This window comes from Oncorhynchus kisutch, linkage group LG6 (genome assembly GCF_002021735.2).
Source record: "Oncorhynchus kisutch isolate 150728-3 linkage group LG6, Okis_V2, whole genome shotgun sequence".
NCBI classification, from domain to species: domain Eukaryota; kingdom Metazoa; phylum Chordata; class Actinopteri; order Salmoniformes; family Salmonidae; genus Oncorhynchus; species Oncorhynchus kisutch.
Genome location: NC_034179.2, coordinates 82,855,014 through 82,880,103, shown reverse-complemented (window position 1 = coordinate 82,880,103; position 25,090 = coordinate 82,855,014). Strand labels below are relative to the sequence as shown.

At 42.6% G+C, this 25,090-nt stretch overlaps 1 protein-coding gene across 10 annotated transcripts; it reads right to left on the bottom strand.

The window, feature by feature from the left end:
- Nucleotides 1–47: 47 nt before the first annotated feature.
- LOC109879586 (nucleolar transcription factor 1) lies at nt 48–25,071 on the bottom strand. 10 transcript variants are annotated; one of them, XM_031827974.1, is made up of 23 exons: nt 24,439–25,071; nt 24,219–24,330; nt 23,476–23,574; nt 21,450–21,547; nt 21,129–21,301; nt 20,893–20,976; nt 20,555–20,710; nt 20,337–20,401; nt 8,456–8,582; nt 8,210–8,320; nt 7,964–8,097; nt 7,707–7,848; nt 7,563–7,604; nt 4,645–4,743; nt 4,201–4,356; nt 3,832–3,978; nt 3,616–3,726; nt 3,440–3,528; nt 3,171–3,360; nt 3,021–3,068; nt 2,825–2,893; nt 2,615–2,725; nt 48–2,501 (listed from the first exon to the last, which is right to left on the bottom strand). In XM_031827974.1, the coding sequence occupies exons 4-23, from the start codon at nt 21,529–21,531 to the stop codon at nt 2,388–2,390; spliced, it is 2,250 nt and encodes a 749-aa protein (XP_031683834.1). In that variant the 5' UTR covers nt 21,532–21,547; nt 23,476–23,574; nt 24,219–24,330; nt 24,439–25,071; the 3' UTR covers nt 48–2,387. The 10 variants fall into 10 exon arrangements, 8 of the variants coding, with proteins under 8 accessions (XP_031683834.1, XP_031683836.1, XP_031683835.1 ...); XM_031827976.1 differs by having other exon boundaries at nt 21,495–21,547; nt 24,439–25,069; XR_004210456.1 differs by lacking the exons at nt 24,219–24,330; nt 24,439–25,071 and adding an exon at nt 23,902–24,028 and having other exon boundaries at nt 3,017–3,068.
- Between the last annotated feature and the right edge of the window lie 19 nt (nt 25,072–25,090).

Here is a 25,090-nt window from a genome sequence, read left to right as displayed (position 1 = left end):
TCATATAACACCTACAATCATTTGTAAAAAATAATGAATGCAATATGTATACTTTATTAAAGACCAAGTTTATTTGCCAAATGCTTAAATAGCAGGGACATAACACCCTCCGCTATAGAAAACATCAAAAATGTGTCAAATGATCAGCAGTACAAATCTGTAAAGCCGTTCTCATTTAGTCATTTATACAAAGAAATCAACATGGGGAGAGATAATAACTAAAACGGACAAACACAATCAAAAACGTTTCCCCTGCAAGCAATGGACTCACACCTCCGACGGAGCCACTGACAAGACTTGGCCAAATAAATCAAACTACAAATCAAAGTAATTCCACACAATACAAAAAAAGCAATATTTACAAATACCATACAAACAGTATGTTGTATCCCCATTGGCAACACCTTTCCCCAAATCCATTTCCCGAATCCAGTATCCCACCCTCCATAACATTTCCCACATTCCCTTCACCAAATCATATATAGCCCACCATGCTGGTGTTAATCAACAATTATGAGATTTAGAAATGGACTAACTCAGTCCCATTTAAAACTGGGGCCATTGTTAACCCATTGTACTGCCCTGGAAACAAGTTAAACTTATGACATAACCAGTCCAGTGGGTCATCTAACACATCTGTCCTTGTGCTGGTAACCAACAGGACCACACATAACTCAGCTTTAATCATTTTGAGAAAAGGGCATTAACAAAAATCTTCATCAAGGTGTTTGTGTTGTAATGGGATGAGAAGTGCCTCCTACACCACAGGCACATACATCCTTCACAGATTGCAGTCGGGTTCTGTACCCTTCTCCCCTAAGTGCAAACTCATTCACTGCCCCTCAAGGATTTAAAAGCATGCGACTGGTGTAAGAAACATCTTTAGGAACACAGTCTAGCCCATTCTCTCACCAAGCAAATGTTTTTTAATCCTTGGGCAGTGGAGAAGTACACACACGGAGAAGAGTTGATAATCGAAGCCACAGTCAAACACAGGATGCAGACAGCACACACCAATGCAGTCGCTCTCACACAAACACATGAAGGGGCTGAAAAGTTGACCACAGGAAGTATGGGACAGGCTTACATGAAGTGCAAAGATTTTTTGGGATACTTCGACTAAAAGAATCAGGGTTGAGGTCAATTTTATTTTATTTAAAAGAACTAAATGGATCCATTTCAATCTATCCCTGATTTCAAATGGAACTGACCACAGCCCTCGCCATTTTTAAAACAAATTCATTAAATCAGCTTCAGATCAAATAGAAGTGTAAAACAGTGGTTCAAGGAAGAAATCAAAACCAATATTAAATTGTACAACATAGTCTGTTTGTTATCTGCAGTCCGGGCAAAAATAACTACTCTGTAAGAGTGGCAAGCAAAAACTCTTAATCGATAAACGATATATTCCTTTGATACCACTAAGAAACATTCATTATTTATTCTGTTCAACCGGCCAGTGGATGAACAAATCTAAACTGAAAAATCAACATGACAACCAACATGAGTCAAACAGAATTGTCTTGGACTTGCTCCACAAAGACCCTTGAAATTGTCCCCCAAAAAAGCTTGGACGCATTTCTATGTAGCATAAATAAATAGACCGTCAGTCACCTTTGAACTTGAACACCTGTCAAAGACAGGCAAAAGCCATTTTTCTAAATGCATCCAAATCTAACTAAAACTGTGGATGAATACATCTCCTCTAAATTTCCAGCAACAACAAGAGACATTCATAATGGCTTAATTTTTCCTGAAGATACCACCTCGTTAAGAACCTAATAATTAAAACATACACATTGAGAGCAGGACGAAAGTTGAGAGGCGCTGAAGAACAAAAGACTAAAGGAAACATTCTCAAGAGTGCAATTATTTGGTCCCCTGCACCCCCCACCCCAAAATAATCCCACAGTCAAATAGGTTCTTTGGCTCTCGGAGGCCTGTTCACAACTCCCCGCTCCCCCCTTCACAACCGTGGCCTCTAGCATCTGACAGACACTGACAAAACAGGATGGGGCCAAAATCAACAGTCACCCCCCAAAAAGCTAATAGAAAGAAACCTATTAGCCACAGAATATAGAAAGGAAGCCAAATGTCTCCACCTGAACCCAGCATTGTGTGGGCTGGGCAGGGGAGCAGGTCAAGGCAGGGTTGGAGGAATAACAGATGAAGGGCATGATGTGGTGGTGTTAGGGTCTTCACCCTCCTTGTACAGAACACCAATGAAGAAACACAGAAGAGAGAAAGCGAGTGAGAAATGGACATGGTGGGGCAGGGGCTCCCTCTGGTGGTGGGTTGTGAGGAGAGCAGGGCCGGCACAGTGGCAGCGCTCCCCGAACTCTTGGCTCAGCGCTGCTCAGTCTCTCTTGGGTCACCATGGACCAGTTTCAGTCTGAATCAGAGTCCGATGTCGCCACTGAGCTCGAGTCACTGCTGCTACTCCCCTCCGACTTGTTCTCTTTATCCTCCGCCTCATCATCATCGTCATCATCTTCCTCATTCTGCAAGAGTAGGTGTCGCACAACAAGAACATTAGCCTCAAGTCATGTCAGTCAAGGGCACCATTATAATTTCCAACAGCAATGATGAATTTCACACAAGTCTGAAAACTAACATCATCGTCATCATCATCATCTTCCTCCTCACTGTCCTCTGCACTGGAAGAATCGTTATCTGATGAGGCAGCCTCCTTCTCTTCCTCCTCGTCATCATCATCCTCTGTGTCCTGGGGGAAGATTGATTGTCAGAGATGAATGATGTTTGACTTAGAGCAGAGTAGTAAAAGTAGAGTGGTAATGATAAACTGAACAGAGCTGGGACTTACCGACTTCTTGATTACCTTGGCCTTAACTTTGGCTGCAGTGCCTCCTGGTTTCACTGGGGTTTTTCTTTTCTGAGGAAGACAATAGGAGATTAAGATTAACACACAGTTTGTTTACATGTTAATTTGCCAGCAACTACAGGGAGAGTTTGTGGTAACACTCACTCTAAGGCATAATAGAATAGCACGGATGACTTACTTGTGAGTTGTACTCCTTGTACACATTTCTTTCTTGTGAGGACAAACTCTGTGAAAGCAGGGACATTTTAATTCGTCAGGTCATTACAGGCACACAATTGCTAGGATGTTCAATGCACTTAGTGTCTGCAACAAATCAAAGATGGCGTACCGCCAGCCACCGCTCCAGCTCTACTTTGTACAGCTTCTGTTTCTCCTCAGCGATCTTTTTGTAGCGGTCCTTCTCCTTCTGGGGCTGCCTCTGCCAGCGGCCCCCGATCTCCCCCATGCGCTCCTTCATAGGGAGGTGGTTCAGCTCTCCGTTGGACAGCATCTCCTGAGAGAACTTCTGGTAGCCATTCCTGAAAGGTACGTTTACAAATCCTAGATCAATATAGTTATCAAAAACAGACAGAAGCACTCCATCAGAAATACACTCACGAAGGGGGTTTCTTGGGTTCACCGTCAAATTTCATCTTCTTCCCTGAGGCAATGATGGTTGCAGGAGAGCGCATCTCACTCAGCTCCCTCTGTCAGCAAAAAGAGTGCCAGTAAGTCTCAATGGACACTTAAATGTCTGGGGCCTCTGCCTTTCAGACACATTGGATTCCACTTACCTCGTATCGTTTCTGGTCCTCAGCTGCCTTCTTGATCCACATGATCTTCTCCTTCTTCTCCATGGTGTTCCAAGTGGCTTCCATGGCTTTCTGGGCTTTTGGCCGGTCGTTCTGTAAAGCACAGGAGGAATGAGGTAGATAGTCAGGACAAGGGGAGAAGCAGTTGACATGCTTTAAAAGGCAGTCCTGATCCAAGGCCATAGTTGTGTCACCCACCTTGAACCTGGCCAGGTAGTCTCCTATGACGCTCTGCTGCCAGATGTCCTGTGCAGTCTTGGGGGTGTCTGGCAGCCGGCTGCGCTCCTCTTGTCCCTTCTTCACAGACTCTGCCTTCAGGACCGTCTCAAGGCGCTTGTACTTCTCCTACAGGGGGAAGACAACGTCAGTTATTTAGTTAACAATCACAGGTAGAGGCTGAAACCAGAAATCCCCTTTCATCGACACAAGCCAATGCCATATAATTGATGCGGTCATGCATCGTACTGCATTTTATTCTATACCATAGATATTTATATACTGCATCTTACTGCTCAGAACCCTCCCTCAGCTGCACTATGGTAGTGTGTATTAAACTGGGGTGTGTACCTTCTTCTTATCTGAGAGCTCGTTCCACATGCGTGCCAGCAGCCTGGTGAGCTCACTGTCAGACAGGTCTGGTCGCTCTTGCTGCAGCTTGGGACGTTTCTCTTCAGAGAAGATGAACATGGCCGAGATGGGCCTTTTGGGCTTCTCTGGGCCAGGCTGCAATTTAAGCGATGGGAGCTTTTTTCAATTCAATACAACTTTATTGCAACAGGAAAAGTGAAGCACACACCCCTTGATCCAATTGAATGTTCATCCTTGCCATGCTTGTAAGCAGAAAGTAGGGCTGTGACAATACCAGTGAAATCATGCATACTACAGTCAATATCTATTTTGTCTGAGATTGATAAAATTACAGTCATCTCCATTTCATACTTCCTTATGATTGTTATTGTGAAATATGTGGAGCTGATGAGGTGAGTGATACTGACGCATTGTGGGACTTACCTTTGCTCTGCTCTTCTTTTTGCTGCCCCCGCTGCCCTTCTTAAAGCCAATCATCTTCTGCTCTCCCAGCACACGCTGCTGCTCCTCCTCTGATATACTCTGCAGACAGACACTGAGTAAATAACATACATCCTGCCTCTGCTCTCATTCACTAGATACAGTTGAAGTTGGATGTTTACATACACCTTAGCCAAATACATTTAAACTCAGTTTTTCACAATTCCTGACATTTAATCCCAGTAAAAATTCCCTGTTTTAGGTCAGTTAGGATCAACACTTTATTTTCAAATGTCAGAATAATAGTAGAGAGAATGATTTATTTCAGCTTTAATTTCTTTCATCACATTCCCAGTGGGTCAGAAGTTTACATACACTCAATTAGCATTTGGTAGCATTGCCTTTAAATGATTTAACTTGGGTCAAACGTTTTGGGCAGTCTTCCATAAGCTTCCCACAATAAATTGGGCGAATTTTGGCCCATTCCTCCTGACAGAGCTGGTGTAACTGAGTCAGGTTTGTAGGCCTCCTTGCTCGCACACGACATTTCAGTTCTAAACACAAACTGTCTATAGGATTGAGGTCAGGGCTTTATGATGGCCACTCCAATACCTTGACTTTGTTGTCCTTAAGCCATTTTGCCACAACTTTGGAAGTATGCTTGGTATCGTTGTTGATTTGGAAGACCCATTTGCGACCAAGCTTTTACTTCCTGACTGATGTCTTCGAGATGTTGCTTCAATATATCCACATAATTTTCCATCCTCATGATTCCATCTATTTTGTGAAGTGCACCAGTCCCTCCTGCAGCAAAGCACCCCCACAACATCATGCTGCCACCCCCGTGCTTCACGGTTGGGATGGTGTTCTTTGGCTTGCAAGCCTCCCCCTGTTTCTTCCAAACATAACGATGGTCATTATGGCCAAACAGTTATATTTTTGTTTCATCAGACCAGAGGACATTTCTCCAAAAAGTACGATCGTTGTCCCCATGTGCAGTTGCAAGCCGTAGTCTGGCTTTGTTATGGCAGACTTGGAGCAGTGGCTTCTTCCTTGCTGTGCGGCCTTTCAGGTTATGTCGATATAGGACTCGTTTTACTGTGGATATAGATACATGTGTACCCGTTTCCTCCAGCATCTTCACAAGAATTGGAATCTGGAATTGATTAGCACTTTCGCACCAAAGTACATTCATCTCTAGGAGACAGAATGCATCTCCTTCCTGAGCGGTTTGATGCGTGGTCCCATGGTGTTTATACTTGCATACTATTGTTTGTACAGATGAATATGGTACCTTCAGGTATTTGGAAATTGCTCCCAAGGATGAACCAGACTTGTGGTGGTCTACACATTTTTTCTGAGATCTTGGCTGATTTATTTTGATATTCCCATGGTGTCAAGCAAAGAGGCACTGAGTTTGAAGGTAGGCCTTGACATACAGCCACACCTCCAATTGCCTCAAATTATGTCAATAAGCCTATCAGAAGCTTCTAAAGCCATGACAACATTTTCTGGAATTTTCCATGCTGTTTAAAAGGCACAGTCAACTTAGTATATGAACATATCTGAACCACTGGAATTGTGATAGTGAATTTATAAGTGAAATACTTTGTCTGTAAACAATTGTTGGAAAAAATGACTTGTGTCATGCACAAAGTAGATCTCCTAACCGACTTGCCAAAACTATAGTTTGGTAAAAAGACATTTGTGGAGTGGTTGAAAAACAAGTTTTAATGACTCCTAAAACCCTGACTACACCGCAAGCGTCGTGTGCGTGAGCGTTGCAAAATAAATGTAGAAATCTATGTTATTCAATTTTTGCACCCACACTGCTCACGAGCGTCTGCGTTGCCAAGGGCTAAAATAGAAGTCCTTTCTATTTCTGACGCAGATCGCACTGCAAGGTCTCCCATCTCCTCGTTTAATTTTGTATTATTATTTGAACAGGTAAGTTGACTGAGAACACATTCTCATTTACAGCAATGACCTGGGGAATAGTTACAGGGAGAGGAGAGGGATAAATGAGCCAATTGTAAGCTGGGGATGATTAGGTGACCATGATGGTATGAGGGAGAGCTTGGGAATTAGCCAGGACACCAGGGTTAATGTTTAATGACCTCAGAGTCAGGACACCCGTTTAACATCCCATCCAAAAGATGGCACCCTACACAGAGCAGTGTCCCCAATCACTGCCCAGGGGCATTGGAATATTTTTTAGACCAGAGGAAAGAGTGCCTCCTACTGGCCCTCCAACACCACTTCCAGCAGCATCTGGTCTCCCATCCAGGGACCAACCAGGAACAAACCTGCTTAGCTTCAGAAGCAAGCCAACAGTGGGATGCAGGGTGGTATGCTGCTGGCTTATAGAAGCAGGTACCCACGTGCCTTCCCCTCATTGGTTATACCCACGTGGGTGATTGAAAGACGAACTGTGTTGCCGGTCGTGGTGGTAATACTACGAAAGTTTAGATACCAATCACCATATAAGTTCAAAGATGAAAAAGCCTGGAAGGAGGAGAGATGACTAGAAACGATTCAGTTGACCGTTTTATGTGTGGATTAATTGTCAGAGTAGAGGACCTTGTGCATTTCTGGTAAAATAACAACTCAATGTTTATATCCCAGGACAAATTAGCTAGCAACAGCAAGCTAGCTAAATGGGACAAATTAGATAGCAAGTGCAAGCTGGCTAAATTGCCATACATGTTTAATGCTTTTCGACTTGTCCCCAAATTAATGTAATTGGTTCAGAGTTTGTTTTGATATTTTAACCTGCGTTTCGTGATCACGTTTGGTGTGGGAGGACAAAATAAATGTATGCACGATGGCACACACGCACAGCCGGTTTGGGTTCTGTGTCAGTGTACTTCCAACTTCAACTGTATACAGACACACATATACATGTAGAAAAACAAACTTACACAAAGAAACCGGTTCATCTCGACTTCGTATTCTTTCTTTCTCTGAAAAAGAGAATTGTGAAAAGTTGAGCACTTAGGACTTTGACAGTATGTCCAAAAAGTCAACATTGGAGTGAACAGTCCACCTGCAAGTGAAGTACAGACCTGCTCGCAGCGTTTCTGGTAGCCGTCCTTCTCGTTCTGTTTCAGCAGCTTCCACTGCTGGCTGCACATGACCATCCGCTCTGTACTGGGCACGTCCTTCATACTGGACATCAACTCAGCACAGAACATGGAGTAACCATTCCTATAAAAACACACAGAATACACAACACGGTCACAAACCTCGTCACCATGTCCAGTTAACAATGTGATCACCCAGTGGTAAGATTAAAAGTGTGCTGGTGTGGATTAGTACTCACGGGGGTGGTTTGTCTGGCCTACCATCAGATTTGTCCTTCAGATGTCTCTCAGCCTTGGTGAGGGTGGACTTGACGATGTCCTCGTTGCTCATGTTGAGCTCTGGGTGAGTCTCAATGAAGCCCTTCATCACCTCCTGTGGAAAACAAACAGGGTAAAAATCAATTAACCCTCTTGGAAATAGCCAAGTCAGGCAGTAATTTGGCCATCTTCAGAGTCTTGTGCCTCATATTTGACGATGCTCTCACCTCATATGCTTTGTGCATCTCCAGGGACTTGGCAATCCACTTGAGTCTCTTTTTGTCTGACAGCTGTGTCCACTGCTTCCCAAGACTGTCTTTAATGTCTTTGGTGGTCGCCTAGTAACAGATATTATAGATTCTAGAACATATAGGTTGCTTCAGATGGACAGTTCAACTTTAGCACGGTAGCATTGAGTGTGAACATTGCGTTTTTGTAGGTGCTAACAAACGGTCCTGAAAAGCGTAACTCACGTCTGCGTGTGTTTTGAGGAAGGCCTTCTTCTCGTGACTGTACCATAGCTGCTGAGGCGTCCTGGGTTTCTCTGGCACATTAGAACCTTTCTTTGCCATGCTCTCCACCAGGTCGGGATGGTCCTCCCTATAGTCACACAGAAACCCAATGACTACTGTGAGAGAGAGACAGCTGCATGTGAGCTCTCACATGTTCCAACATGTTTTTTACAAAAGAATAGACTTGGAGTTAGATAAACTTAGATTTTTCGGCAGGGACATATTCAGGATGCTACCCTCCACAGCATGGTCTTCGAACCTAAACCCTAATTTTGACCAAAATTAACCGGAGAGATGAATGCTACCAAGGTTTCCTTTTTCCAAGCTATACGGAGGGTGCTCTAGCAAACTAACAGTAGAGACCTGAGGATACTGTCCAACCTGGAACTGAGTATTGTTTGGTCTGATGCTATTATGAAAGCCAAGAAGGAAAAAAAAGAAAACAATGATATTTTACTTTATGGGGACTGAATGCTGAGTTAAGGCTGCCAGGCTTGCAAGGACAGACCAAATACAACTTTAATTAGCACTGAGGTGTAAAGTAAAGGGTGTCGAGGCCTTTGGGCCCAACAAGTGGCAGGAATCTTTGAAGCGCACTTTGAAGCCCCCTCCTGCTGTTCAAAGACCATTCACTGGCATTTTCTACAAGAAATCTGCCTCCAGAAATAGAAGCTTCTCCCAAATGAGTGTGACACCTACCCCCGTTGCCTGCTGCAATGCGGGTTAAATTCCACCTGGCGATCTGTTCACCGTCTGCCCTGGCCTGTCTCCCCCTGTCTGGTACAGGTATCCCCACCACACTCCCCTCTCTCCTGAGATTTCGCTCGCCTCCAGCACACACGCACTGTTGGGGCGAGTGACTCTGAACTTAAAATTGCTTTTTTTTTTTCTTGTGCATTTTTCTATTCGCCTCATGACTCCTGCATGCTTTGTTGACTACAAACTTTCTTTACCAAACCGTGGGACAGACTGTTTGTTCTCGGGACTCTGACTATTGGTTACACTGACTTTTGACCTTCCATCCTATTCTAACCACCTCTCGCCGGCTTTGCATTCATGTTACCTGATGAAATTGCTGTACAATAGGATCTTGTTGCCATCTGATGCACATTCAGATGTCATAAATCAGCACTGCAGAGATCTCCCTGCCCTGTGCCGTGCCTTGATTGTATTACTGTTGATGACATCTGGAAATGTGCATGTACACACTGGCCCATCTACTGTTGCTAGCCCCAATTCTGACTTGTGCCCTGCTTCACTGATTCTGCTCTCGTAAAAGCCTGGGTTTTCAGCACATTAACACTAGAAGCTTATTACCTAAAATGTATCAATTGAAAGTGTGGGTTCACAGCTCCAGATGTGTTGGTCATTACTGAGACGTGGTTAAGGAAGAGCGTTTTGAATACTGGTGTTAACCTTTCTGCTTATAACCTTTTTTGGCAATACAGATCTTCCAAAGGTGGGGGAGTGGCAATCTTTACCAAGGATCACCTTCAGTGCTTGGTTGTCTCCACCAAGTCTGTCTCCGAACAATTTGATTTGCTGGTTTTAAGCATTACAACTTTCAAATGGCTTTTTGTTGACTGTTGCTGGGTGCTATCGTCCTCCCATCAGCACCGGCCTGTACCCTAACTGCCCTAAGACATGCTTAAACCACCTGACCATGTCCTAAAGCAATGGGACTCCCTATATCTTTCTCAGATTATTACCAATCCCACAAGGTATGACTCCAAACACCCAGAAAAGGCTACTCTCCTCAATGTTATCCTCACAAATAATCCTGATAGGTATAAGGCTGGTGTTTTCTGTAATGACCTTAATGAACAATGTTTTACAGCCTGTGTTCGTAATGGCTGGTCAGTGAAACGACCTGTCCTGATGTGTCATAGACGCTTGCTAAAAAACTTTAAATGAGCAAGTCTTCCTTCATGAACTGGCCTCTAAAATGGTATATAATCAGCTTGATCCCCTGTCGAAGATGCTTGGACCTTCTTTTTTTGATATTTTCAGTGGTATTGTTAACAAACATGCACACAAAGAAAATGAGAATTAAAAACAGGTTCAGCCCCTGGTCCAACCGTGATCTTGCAGTTAATCCACCTCAAGAATTGCATAAGGCGAAAGGCTCGGCACACGCATACTCAGGCCGACAGGCTCTCGTTCAGACAAATGAGAAATAAGTGCACTCAGGCTATCTGGAAGGCCAAAGTTAGTTACTTTAAGGAGCAGTTCTCTCTATGGGTCTAACCCCAAGAAGCACTGGACATGGAGAATAAACCCTCCTCCTCACAGCTGCCCATGTCCCTTAATGTTGATGATGTGGTTGTTACTGACAAGAAGCACATGAATGAGCTCTAATCACCACTTCATTAAGTCAGGATTCCTATGACTCAGCCATGCCTCACTGCCCATCCAAAATTTCATCATCTCCCACCCCTTCTAATGTGACAATCTCTGATGCTTCTCCCTCTTTTTCCTCTGCCCCACTACAAAGTTTCTCCATGTAAGCAGTCACGGAGTCCGAGGTGCTAAAGGAGCTCCTTAAACTTGACCCCCAAAAAACATCTGGGTCAGATGGTTTCGACCCTTTCTTCTTTAAGGCTGCTGCCCCTATCATCGCCAAGCCAGTCTCTCCTTTCTGGGGAGGTACCCATTGCTTGGAAGGCAGCCACAGTTCATCCTTTATTTTGAGGGGCAGATCAATCTGATCCAAACTGTTATAGGCCTATTTCTATTTTGCCCTGTTTATCAAAAGTGTTGGAAAAACTATAATAATCAACTGACTGGCTTTCTTGATGTCTTTCGTATTCTCTCGGGTATGCAATCTGGTTTCAGCTCAGGTTATGGATGTGTCACTGCAACCTTAAAAAAGGTCCTCAATGTCACCATTGCCCTTGATTCTAAGCAATGTTGTGCTGCTATTTTTATTGACTTGGCCAAAGCTTTGATACGGTAGACCATTCCATTCTTGTGGGCTGGCTAAGGAGTATTGGTGTCTCAGAGGTCTTTGGCCTGGTTTGCTAACTTCCTCTCTCAAAGAGTGCAGTGTTTAAAGTCACAACATCTGCTATCTCAGCTACTGCCTGTCAACAAGGGAGTACCCCAAGGCTCGATCCTAGGCCCCACGCTCTTCTCAACTTACATCAACAACATAGCTCAGGCAGTAGGAAGCTCTCTCATCCATTTATATGCAGATGATAGTCTTATACTCAGCTGGCCCCTCCCCAGATGTTAAATGCTCTACAACAAAGCTTTTAGTGTCCAACAAGCTCTCTACTAGGAGGTCGACCGATTATGATTTTTCAACGCCAATACCAATTATTGGAGGACCCAAAAAAGCTGATACCGATTTAAAATCGGCCTATTCATAGATTTAGATTTTTTGTAATAATGACAATTACAACAATACTGAATGAACACTTATTTTAACTTAATATAATACATCAATAAAATCTATTTAGTCTCAAATAAATAATGAAAAATGTTCAATTTGGTTTAAATAATGCAAAAACAAAGTGTTGGAGAAGAAAGTAAAGTGCAATATGTGGCCATGTAAAAAAGCTAACGTTTAAGTTCCTTGCTCAGAACATATGAAAGCTGGTGGTTCCTTTTAACATGTCTTCAATATTCCCAGGTAAGAAGTTTTAGGTTGTAGTTATTATAGGAATTATAGGACTATATCCCTCTATACCATTTGTATTTCATATACATTTGACTATTGGATGTTCTTATAGGCACTTTAGTATTGCCAGCCTAATCTCGGGAGTTGATAGGCTTGAAGTCATAAACAGCGCAATGCTTGAAGCACAGTGAAGAGCTGCTGGCAAATGCAGGAAAGTGCAGTTTGAATGAATGCTCACAAGCCTGCTGCTTCCTACCATCACTCAGTCAGACTGCTCTATCAAATCATAAACCTAATTCTAATAACACACAGAAATACATGCCGTAGGACATCAATATGGTCAAATCCGGAAATCATTTCGAAAACAAAATGTTAATTTTTTAAAGTGAAATACAGAACTATTCCGTATTTTATCTACCGGGTGGCATCCCTAAGTCTAAATATTGCTGTTACATTGCACAACCTTCAATGTTATGTCATAATTATGTACAATTCTGGAAAATTAATTATGGTCTTTGTTAGGAAGAAATGGTCTTCACACAGTTCGCAACGAGCCAGGTGGGCCAAACTGTTGCATATACCCTGACTCTGCTTGCACAGAACGCAAGAGAAGTGACACAATCTCCCTAGTTAAAAGAAATTCATGTTAGCAGACAAGTTTTTAAAATATATACTTGTGTATTGATTTTAAGAAAGGCATAGATGTTTATGGTTAGGTACACATTGGTGCAACGACAGTGCTTCTTTCACGAATGAGCTTGTTAACTTAATTGGGATGGGGGGCAACATTTTAACTTTTGGATGAAAAGCATGCCCAGAGTAAACTGCCTGCTACTCACTCCCAGATGCTAATATATTTGCTCACAACCCTGCCTTGTTACAACACAACGGATTTGTTTTCGAGTTGCTGTGCGTTTTGTTGCCAACCTATTTTGCTACCTGACAACTTTACGGTTTTCACTTTTTAATTACCGTTCATATATTTATTTATTTTTTCCTCAACTTTTTCACTCCGGACGCTTTATCTGGACACGATTCATCAGGACCTCCAACAGCCGAAGCTAAGTAGTAACATTAACATGATGCCTTCTAATTGCAGTCGCTGTACTCGCCTTACGGCGAGGATAGCTGTGCTACAAGCCCAGCTTCAGACGCAATCGTTAGGCAAGGGTAATTTCAGTGTAGGAAAGGATGAAACAGCGTCTGTGCCACCAGTAAGTACAGATAGTAGTATAAATCCCCTGGCACAGTCCCCGCAGCCGGACAACTTTCTCACGGTTTCTGGAAGGAAATGCTGTAGGAACGCTCAACCGGTGTCGCTCATTCAGCCGACAGAAACTTTCAACCGGTTTTCCCCATTAAGCAGCGGGTCGGAGTCAGAGGCCGAGTCTTCTCTGGTCTCTACTCCTCCCGTTACGGGGTCTGAGACGCCGAAGCTTCCCACAATTAGCTCTGACAAATTGAAAACTCTAGTCATTGGCGACTCCATTACCCGCAGTATTAGACTTAAAACGAATCATCCAGTGATCATACACTGTTTACCGGGGGGCAGGGCTACCGACGTTAAGGCTAATCTGAAGATGGTGCTGGCTAAAGCTAAAACTGGCGAGTGTAGAGAGTATAGAGATATTGTTACCAACGATGTTAGGATGAAACAGTCAGAGATCACCAAGCACAACATAGCTTCTGCGTGTAAATCAGCTAGAAAGATGTGTCGGCATCGAGTAATCGTCTCTGGCCCTCTCCCAGTTAGGGGGAGTGATGAGCTCTACAGCAGAGTCTCACAACTCAATCGCTGGTTGAAAACTGTTTTCTGCCCCTCCCAAAAGATAGAATTTGTAGATAATTGGCTCTCTTTCTGGGACTCACCCACAAACAGGACCAAGCCTGACCTGCTGAGGAGTGACGGACACCATCCTATCTGGAGGGGTGCTCTCATCTTATCTACCAACATAGACAGGGCTCTAACTCCTCTAGCTCCACAATGAAATAGGGTGCAGGCCAGGCAGCAGGCTGTTAGCCAGCCTGCCAGCATAGTTGAGTCTGCCACTAGCACAGTCAGTGTAGTCAGCTCAGCTATCACCATTGAGACCGTGTCTGTGCCTCGACATGGGTTGGGCAAAACTAAACATGGCGGTGTTCACCTTAGCAATTTCACTAGGATAAAGACCACCTCCATTCCTGTCATTACTGAAAGAGATCATGATACCTCACATCTCAAAATAGGGCTACTTAATGTTAGATCCCTTACTTCAAAGGCAATTATAGTCAATGAACTAATCACTGATCATAATCTTGATGTGATTGGCCTGACTGAAACATGGCTTAAGCCTGATGAATTTACTGTTTTAAATGAGGCCTCACCTCCCGGCTACACTAGTGACCATATCCCCCGTGCATCCCACAAATGCAGAGGTGTTGCTAACATTTACAATAGCAAATTTCAATTTACAAAAATAAAATATTTTGAGCTTCTAGTCATGAAATCTATGCAGCCTACTCAATCACTTTTTATAGCAACTGTTTACAGGCCTCCTGGGCCATATACAGCATTTCTCACTGAGTTCCCTGAATTCCTATCGGACCTTGTAGTCATAGCAGATAATATTCTAATCTTTGGTGACTTTAATATTCACATGGAAAAGTCCACAGACCCACTCCAAAAGGCTTTCGGAGCCATCATCGACTCAGTGGGTTTTGTCCAACATGTCTCTGGACCCACTCACTGTCACAGTCATACATACGCTGGACCTAGTTTTGTCCCATGGAATAAATGTTGTGGATCTTAATGTTTTTCCTCATAATCCTGGACTATCGGACCACCATTTTATTACGTTTGCAATTGCAACAAATAATCTGCTCAGACCCCAACCAAGGAACATCAAAAGTCGTGCTTTAAATCACAGACAACACAAAGATTCCTTGATGTCCTTCCAGATTCCCTCTGTCTACCCAAGGATGCCAGAGGACAAAAATCAGTTAACCACCTAACTGAAGAACTCAAATTAACCTTGCGCAATACCCTAGATGCAGTTGCACCCCTAAAAACTAAAAACATTTCTCATAAGAAACTAGCTCCCTGGTACACAGAAAATACCCGAGCTCTGAAGCAAGCTTCCAGAAAATTGGAACGGAAATGGCGCCACACCAAACTGGAAGTCTTCCGACTAGCTTGGAAAGACAGTACCGAAGAGCACTTACTGCTGCTCGATCATCCTATTTTTCTAACTTAATTGAGGAAAATAAGAACAATCCGAAATTCCTTTTTGATACTGTCGCAAAGCTAACTAAAAAGCAGCATTCCCCAAGAGAGAATGACTTTCACTTTAGCAGTGATAAATTCATGAACTTCTTTGAGGAAAAGATTATGATTATTAGAAAGCAAATTAAGGACTCCTCTTTAAATCTGCGTATTCCTCCAAACCTCAGTTGTCCTGAGTCTGCACAACTCTGCCAGGACCTAGGATCAAGAGAGACGCTCAAGTGTTTTAGTACTATATCTCTTGTCACAATGATAAAAATAATAATGGCCTCTAAACCTTCAAGCTGCATACTGGACCCTATTCCAACTAAACTACTGAAAGAGCTGCTTCCTGTGCTTGGCCCTGCTATGTTGAACATAATAAACGGCTCTCTATCCACCGGATGTGTACCAAACTCACTAAAAGTGGCAGTAATAAAGCCTCTCTTGAAAAAGCCAAACCTTGACCCAGAAAATATAAAAAACTATCGGCCTATATCGAATCTTCCATTCCTCTCAAAAATTTTAGAGAAGGCTGTTGCGCAGCAACTCACTGCCTTCCTGAAGACAAACAATGTATACGAAATGCTTCAGTCTGGTTTTCGACCCCATCATAGCACTGAGACGGCACTTGTAAAGGTGGTAAATTACATTTTAATGGCATCGGACAGAGGCTCTGCATCTGTCCTCGTGCTCCTAGACCTTAGTGCTGCTTTTGATACCATCGATCACCACATTATTTTGGAGAGATTGGAAACCCAAATTGGTCTACACGGACAAGTTCTGACCTGGTTTAGATCTTATCTGTCGGAAAGATATCAGTTTGTCTCTGTGAATGGTTTGTCCTCTGACAAATCAACTGTACATTTCGGTGTTCCTCAAGGTTCCGTTTTAGGACCACTATTGTTTTCACTATATATTTTACCTCTTGGGGATGTTATTCGAAAACATAATGTTAACTTTCACTGCTATGACACACAGCTGTACATTTCAATGAAACATGGTGAAGCCCCAAAATTGCCCTCGCTAGAAGCATGTGTTTCAGACATAAGGAAGTGGATGGCTGCAAACTTTCTACTATTAAACTCGGACAAAACAGAGATGCTTGTTCTAGGTCCCAAGAAACAAAGAGATCTTCTGTTGAATCTGACAATTAATCTTAATGGTTGTACAGTCGTCTCAAATAAAACTGTGAAGGACCTCGGCGTTACTCTGGACCCTGATCTCTCTTTTGAAGAACATATCAAGACCATTTCAAGGACAGCTTTTTTCCATCTACGTAACATTGCAAAAATCAGAAACTTTCTGTCCAAAAATGATGCAGAAAAATTAATCCATGCTTTTGTCACTTCTAGGTTAGACTACTGCAATGCTCTACTTTCCGGCACCCGGATAAAGCACTAAATAAACTTCAGTTAGTGCTAAATACGGCTGCTAGAATCCTGACTAGAACCAAAATATTTGATCATATTACTCCAGTGCTAGCCTGTCTACACTGGCTTCCTGTCAAAGCAAGGGCTGATTTCAAGGTTTTACTGCTAAACTACAAAGCATTACATGGGCTTGCTCCTACCTATCTCTCTGATTTGGTCCTGCCGTACATACCTACACGTACGCTACGGTCACAAGACGCAGGCCTCCTAATTGTCCCTAGAATTTCTAAGCAAACAGCTGGAGGCAGGGCTTTCTCCTATAGAGCTCCATTTTTATGGAACGGTCTGCCTACCCATGTCAGAGACGCAAACTTGGTCTCAACCTTTAACTCTTTACTGAAGACTCATCTCTTCAGTGGGTCATATGATTGAGTGTAGTCTGGCCCAGGAGTGGGAAGGTGAACGGAAAGGCTCTGGAGCAACGAACCGCCCTTGCTGTCTCTGCCTGGCCGGTTCCCCTCTTTCCACTGGGATTCTCTGCCTCTAACCCTATTACAGGGGCTGAGTCACTGGCTTACTGGGGCTCTCTCATGCCGTCCCTGGAAGGGGTGCGTCACCTGAGTGGGTTGATTCACTGTTGTGGTCATCCTGTCTGGGTTGGCGCGTCATTTATGAACATTTGAACATCTTGGCCATATTCTGTTATCCTCTCCACCCGGCACAGCCAGAAGAGGACTGGCCACCCCACATAGCCTGGTTCCTCTCTAGGTTTCTTCCTAGGTTTTGGCCTTTCTAGGGAGTTTTTCCTAGCCACCGTGCTTCTACACCTGCATTGCTTGCTGTTTGGGGTTTTAGGCTGGGTTTCTGTACAGCACTTTGAGATATCAGCTGATGTATGAAGGGCTATATAAATACATTTGATTTGATTTGATTAATATATGCATATTATTAGTAGTATTGGATAGAAAACACTCTGAAGTTTCTAAAACTGTTTGAATGATGTCTGTGAGTATAACAGAACTCGTATGGCAGGCGAAAACCTGAGAAAAAAAATCTGGGAAATCTGAGGTTTGTAGTTTTTCAACTCAGCCCCTATTGAAGATAGTGGGATGTTGGTCATCTTGCACTTCCTAAGGCTTCCACTAGATGTCAACAGTCTTCAGAACATTGTTTCAGGCTTCTACTGTGAAGGGGGGCTGAATGAGAGGGGAATGAGTCAAGAGTCTGCCAGCAGCCACGAGCTTGTGACGCACGGTCATGTGAAAGTTACCTCGCGTTCCATTGCTTTTCTACAGACAAAGGAATTCTCCGGTTGGGACTTTATTGAAGATTTATGTTAAAAACATCCTAAAGATTGATTATATACTTCGTTTGATATGTTTCTACGACCAGTAACATAACAGTTTTGGACTTTTCGTCCGACCTTTCTGCTGGACTTGCACGCGTGTTTGGATTTGTTTACCAAACGCCCTAACAAAAGGAGGTATATGGACATAAATGATGAACTTTATTGAACAAATCAAACATTTATTGTGTAACTGGTATTCCTGGGAGTGCATTCTGATGAAGATCATCAAAGGTAAGTGAATATTTATAATGCTATTTCTGACTAATGTTGACTACGCAACATGGCGGATATTTCTTTGGCTGGTTTGGGCTCTGAGCGCCGTACTCAGATTATTGCATGGTATGCTTTTTCTGTTACGTTTTTTTGAAATCTGACACAGTGGTTACATTAAGGAGAAGTTTATCTAAAGTTCCATGTATAATAGTTGTATCTATTATCAATGTTTATGATGAGTATTTCTGTGAATTGATGTGGCTCTCTGCAAAATCACTGCATGTTTTGGAGCTACTGAACATAACACGCCAATGTAAAATGAGATATAAATATGCACTTTATCAAACAAAACATACATGTATTGTGTAACATGAAGTCCTATGAATGTCATCTGATGAAGATCATCAAAGGTTAGTGATTAATGTTATCTGTATTTCTGCTTTTTGTGACTCCTCTCTTTGGCTGGAAAAATGGCTGTGTTTTTCTGTGACTTGGTGGTGACCTAACAATCGTTTGTGGAGCTTTCGCTGTAAAGCCTTTTTGAAATCAGACACTGTGGCTGGATTAACGAGAATTTTATCTTTAAAATGGTGCCTAATATTTGTATGTTTGAACATTTTGATTTATGAGATTTCAGAACTAGCGGAACCCCGTTCCCAGACCGGTTAAATAACCCGTTTGGCAAAGTAGGCTGTGATTCAGATGACCATCTAGATTACAGAGACATAATTTATAGATCAGCAGGTAAGGGTGCTCTTGAGTATTTTATCATTCGGGCCATCAGATTTGCCACCAATGCTACTTACTAGGCAAGTAAGTTGTGAACAAATTCTTATTTACAATGACGGCCTAGGAACAGTGGGTTAACTGCCTTGTTCAGGGGCAGAACAACAGATTTTTACCTTGTCAACTCAGGGATTCGATCTAGCAACCTTTCGGTTACAGACCCGACGCTCTAACCACTAGGCTATCTTCCCACAACACCACTGTCCATCATTGTATAGCAGACCCTCATGCCAAATTGAGTCAAAGGCTTTTTTTAAATCAACAAAGCATGAGAAGACTTTGCCTTTGTTTTGTTTGTCAATTAGGGTGTGCAGGGTGAATACGTGGTCTGTCGTACAATAAATTGGACATTTGCTCAGTACATCGTTTTCACTGAGGAAATGTAGGAGTCTGCTGTTAATGATAACGCAGAGGATGTTCCCAAGGTTTCTGTTGACGCATATCCCACAGCAGTAATTGGGGTGAAATTTGTCTCTACTTTTGTGGATTGGAGTGATCAGTAGAACACATCACTGCACTCTATACTCCTCTGTAAACTGGTCATCTCTGTATACCCATCTCTGTATACCCATGATGCTTATTTATTAAACCCTCTTAAGCCTCACTCCCCCCTATATGAGATACCTACTGCAGCCCTCATCCTCCACATACAACACCCATTCTGCCAGTCACATTCTGTTAAAGGTCCCCAAAGCACACACATCCTTGGGTTGCTTCTCTTCTCAGTTCGCTGCAACTAGCGACTGGAACAAGCTGCAACAAACACTTGAACTGGACAGTTTATTCTCAATCTCTTCATTCAAAGACTCAATCACGGACACTCTTACTGACAGTTGTGGCTGCTTTGTGTGATGTATTATTGTCTCTACCTCTACCTTCGTGCTGTTGTCTGTGCCCAATAATGTTTGTACCGTGTTGTTATTATGTTGTGTCGCTAACATGCTGTGTTGTCATGTGTTTCTGCCTTGCTATGTTGTGGTCTTAGGTCCCTCTTTATGTCGTGTTGTTTCGTCTCTTTTCGTAATGTGTGTTTTGTCCTATATTTATAGTTTATTTTTAATCCCAGCAGGAGGCTTTTGCCTTTTGGTAGGCCGTCGTTGTAAATAAGAATTTGTTCTTGACTGACTTGCCTAGTTAAATAAAGGTTCAATAAAAATACAAGCATCAAGCAATTTAAAACACATTCAACACAATGGAGAAATCCCCCCCTTCAAATATAGATTTACTCCAGTTGCAGATAACCTAAATTTGAACGTTACCTGAACTTTGACATGCTGTGCCCAAACGTTTCTTTGTCTTTCTGGAAGTCTTCTAGATATTTTTTCTGTTGTCAAAAAAACAAGTCAGTCGACCATGAGCAACGTCAGCAAATTACTCAGTTCAAATAAATTGTATCTACCAGGGAGAACATATTTACCACCCCATCCCCAATGTCACTATATCCCTCCCTTTAATTGCATCTCTCCCTGCTTCTGACCTTCTTTTTTTCAGGCAGCCCTCTGTACTTCATGGAGAGGATCTTGGTGAGGTCTAGGTTGCTCATCTCAGGGTGCAGCTTGGCATACTTGGCCCTCTTCTCAATGAAGAAGCGGAAATATGGCGTCAGGGGCTTCTTAGGGAAATCTGGATGCTTCTATTCAGTGAAAAATAAAACAAAAGAACATTCGAAAGAACAATACCAAATGTGAGTAAAATTACACACAAAAAGACAGTCAAATCAGTCATCAAATGACTGAATTTGCTAAGAAAATAATGTGTCACCTGTGAAAGTATTAACTGATAGTGTCTATCATAAAAAGAGGATATGCAGTTCACCTTCAGCTTCTTGCCCTTATACGGGTTCTTGATGAAGTCTTGGGCATCGAAAATCAGCTCTGTTAATGTGCGAAATTTACGGATCTGAACCAAAGACACAGAAAAACAACATAAAACACATTGCAGAGGCAAGATGCAGTATGTATATATTGAACTGACAAGAGTTGGAAATCCACTTTTATTCTCAAATATAAATACCCCAGTCCACAGTATAACATGAAAGAGACATGGCGTACCACTTTGGAGACCTCGTTCCACTTCTGTTTGCACATCTCTCCTGTGAATGAGTTGAAGGCCACCTTCTCCCAGTCCAGATGGGACTCCGACGTCTTGTACTTGGCCAGGTCCTTCTGGGGAAGATTGACTTTCATGGCCTCTAGCAGATTCAGAAGGTCGTCCTGTGTCCACACTATAGCCACACAAGGACACACACATCAGCTTGCCTGTCCTGCAACCATTATCCTGGCTGAAGTGAAAAAAATCATGAATATCTCCATTTTGCACAATAATCTGAAGGGGATGGAAGGAAGAAGCTCCATGTTGTGACTATATCTCACCTTGATTGACTACTATGATCTCACGTTGATTGACTATGATCTCACCTTGGTCTTTAGTGGACGTGTCCATTTCTCCATTCATCTGTACTTTCTTTAACCTGCACATAAACAAAACAGAGCGCAATAAAACACTATCCCTTTCTTTTAATGGCTGTGAATAATATACAAGTTACTCTCACTACTGTGCCAGCAAAAAAAAGTATCTACACAGTATACATAATAGCCAAGTTACCTATGCATACACCTAATGCATGCAAATGTGAGAAAGTAACAGAAAACTACTTTGGCCAATGCTATGCCTTGTGATATTAGGAAATATGTGGGGAAAAATAATGCTTGGAGATTAAACACATTTGAAATGGCATAGGTTAGAGGTTAAAAATGTATATCATTCTACTAGTATATCGACTTGCATATTAAAATAAGTGTGTAAAATGTGAAACTGAAAACAAGATTTATTGGACAGAGATTATTCGACTGCTTTTAATCATTCCAAACAAGCTATTAGGTAAGAAATTCCAGCCTCTTAAAATCCTAGAAATTAAAATCGACCTCGACATGATGGTTATTAATGTTTATTACACCGCCCCTAAACGTTTACGCTACACGGTGAGACAGACTATAGCTTGTGACGGTTTCACATCTCAAATAACTCCGCAGAAGGCTACGACTGGTAATGTTCTTTATGTCGATTTGGAAAATAGGCTAGCTTATTCTACATTAAAGTAGCAACTTATTTTGCTTTCTGTCGACCATGTCTTCTGTCGGTCGGTAATGGAGGATTTTCCCTGAGTGGTGGTGGGGAGGTTCCACAGAAGGAGGAAGCGAACGTTTAGAGGCAGCTGTAGGCAACCAGCTGACTATGGACGGGAGATCTGCTTTCGGTCTCCAACGAAGGGGAATGGTGGCCAGGGAACATTACTACCAAATGAACCACTCGACAAAGCCACACTACCAACATTGAGCTGGAAATTAAACCTGCCTCCGCCTTAAATCTCTATCGGCCGACTCTTGTGAGGGGCCAAAGAGGGATACATATTACGCTTTATAATAAATTAAATTGTTGGGCATAGTCCTCAGAGACCCGTTTCTATGCTTTAATCGTTTTAGTATCGAAGCGAGCAACCATAATCAAACCGAAAAAGATTCGAAAAAGCAGGACATTCTTGCGCGAGGCGTAACCGATTTCGGATATGTGATGTCGACTCTGCAGTCAGCACCCCGCCTGTTGTTTACCCGTTCTTGGTGATATAGTACGCACGAGCCTGTGTTGGACTGCCAGTGCATTTAAGGGGGGGGATACAATTTTTGCTGGTCTAATGATGCGCTTAAAATAATGGTTGGACATAGTTAGCTAGTGTCCCAATTAATCAGTGCAGTTTATGGGAAACTTAAAAGTAATATCCTGGTATGTGAAGATGGTTTGGGGGGTCCACAAACTCCAACCGAGCCAACGACCGCGCTTGCTAGCTGCAACCGCACTACGCTGGTTCAATGCAATGGTTAGCTAGCTCGCTAGCTATATTATGTTAGCAACCATTAGATTTACATTAATTTACAGCAATATGTTAGCCAACACGGCCACTTGTGAAAATAATCAAATGACAATAATCTATACATTTTAAGGTTTAAAAATGTGTAGTAGTTAGCTACTGTAAATTTAAAATATGAAAACCACCAGACCAGTCAACTTTTATGCTAGCTAGCTAAAGCTTGGCTAACTTCAGGGGATTCACAATGGATAATGATTTACGTTTTTATTTTGTATATACATTTACATCAATATTGCAGGTAACGTTAACTAGATAAATGTATTTGTAATTGGTCGTCCCAAATATTACGTATCGGCCTAACGTTACTAGTTTTGCATAACCCCATAGGAAAAAATCCAGTTCCAAACGACTGCGACCCGAACATTGACCTCGTCTCCATGAAAGAGAATCATGTTTAGAAAATCCTTCATCTCAGACAGACAAATTCACTGTTGTGTTTCTTGAAAAACAACGTTTTAAATTAACAAACTCACCGTGAAACGGTTATATCCACCCTGAATTTTCTTTCAGCTGTTGTTGAACACGGGGTAAACCAGGTTTTGTAGCCGTGTGGCGAGGATGGGTCATGAAGACTGAGGCACACGAATGAAGAAAAAGGGAAATAAATGGTAACAATCTTCGCTAATCTTCAGAATTGAAATGAGGATACTTAACTACAATCTATCATCTTTCACAAGGTTTCAATCCGTGGTTACATTGTATCAAATTGACACCACACATAATGAAATATTTGTACATCCGAGATTGCAAATGGTTCACTGGCGCGAGGTTGATCCCAGAGCCGCCATGCTACAGGCAAAGCGCGAGTCAGTTAGGATACCGACCGTGACAAGCTCATATGGCGCACTACATGCTTAGCAAGAAATTGGGTTTAAAGTAAGCCTGGGTGTGCAACTAACCTGCCCCGCACCAGGATCATAGGCAACTATATCAGTACCAAAGACTGGTTTCCGCAGGTTGGCAATGATGGTTGTCAAGCGAGATAGAGGGCGAGCCCACACGGTGATATATTAAACTGAGATCCATGATGGCTAACCAGAGAGGCGGCTGGTTCTGTCAACAACCGCATGGAGGTCTCGGCGCGGAAATAGTCAATTCTTAGCAGAAAATAACATACATTGGTGAATTAAATTCCAAATTGACGGTGATCCATAATCACTGCAAATGTTATCAATTTACACCATATTATTTAGACCCTATAGTTCGCATTTCTTACCCGTGGTAAAGGAGAGGAGATTCGGGTATGGCGACCTCGGAATGGTCTACCCTACAGCAGTCAGTGTTTTGCTAACACAAGGCATTCAAGAGGAGGTGTTCTTTTAAAATTACTAAAGGGAGAAAATAAACCATATTGAGCGTAAAATTGTTTGTGGAAATAATTTTGTTTATATAGCTTTTGAGCGGTCGGAATTGACGGAGGTGGCTGTGAGCCTTACCTGTCTCAGCGTGAGTCGAGCTCGTTGTGGAACAAGGGTTGGGTTGAATGTTAGCCAGCACTGCGCCGCCGGTCCAGGGCACAGGCGCTCCAGTCCCCGCAGAGATGGGAACTTCCCCCCGCCTCCATCTCACTTGCTTTCTCCTTCCACTCAACGCGTAGCTCTCTCGATCCGACCATTTCTCTTAGCAAAGACATCCGCATTTTCGATCTCTCCCCCGCTGCCGAACGCATCACCCACAGCCATACTATTTTTCCACATTTAGCTCTCGAACCGCCGTTGCCAACCGAGGACAATGAGCGAGTGCAAATCTTTTAGACTACCGATACTTTAGTAAAAGTTATTTGTCCCAGACAGCTGCCTATATCTAAGTGGAACTTTAGTCAGCTGTTGTTACAAAGTCATTTTACAAATTATAGCATAATAACTAACATTTTAATAACAATCTGCAGTGTTAAGGCCTATTGAACATTTTGAGAAAAAAAAGTGTCATAAACATATATTCATGCCAGCGCTAACTCTGTTGACAGATTGCAAAAACGATACTGGAATTGTATTCCATGGATAGGCCTATACTTTTAGTGGTGCTCCTATTTGCAAAGTCGAGTAGCCTATTTGTGGGTTTCATTTTCTCCCTCATGTAATTTCTTCC

What these genes read in the sequence shown, in the direction of transcription:
- LOC109879586 (XM_031827973.1), bottom strand. Translation starts at nt 23,921, where the DNA reads ATGATCCTGGTGCGGGGCAG. An exon ending in GTGGATATAACCGTTTCACG is followed by an intron (nt 21,548 to 23,475) that starts GTGAGTTTGTTA and finishes GTTTATGTGCAG; the next exon opens with GTTAAAGAAAGTACAGATGA. An exon ending in AGCTCTCAGATAAGAAGAAG is followed by an intron (nt 3,979 to 4,200) that starts GTACACACCCCA and finishes TTCCCCCTGTAG; the next exon opens with GAGAAGTACAAGCGCCTTGA.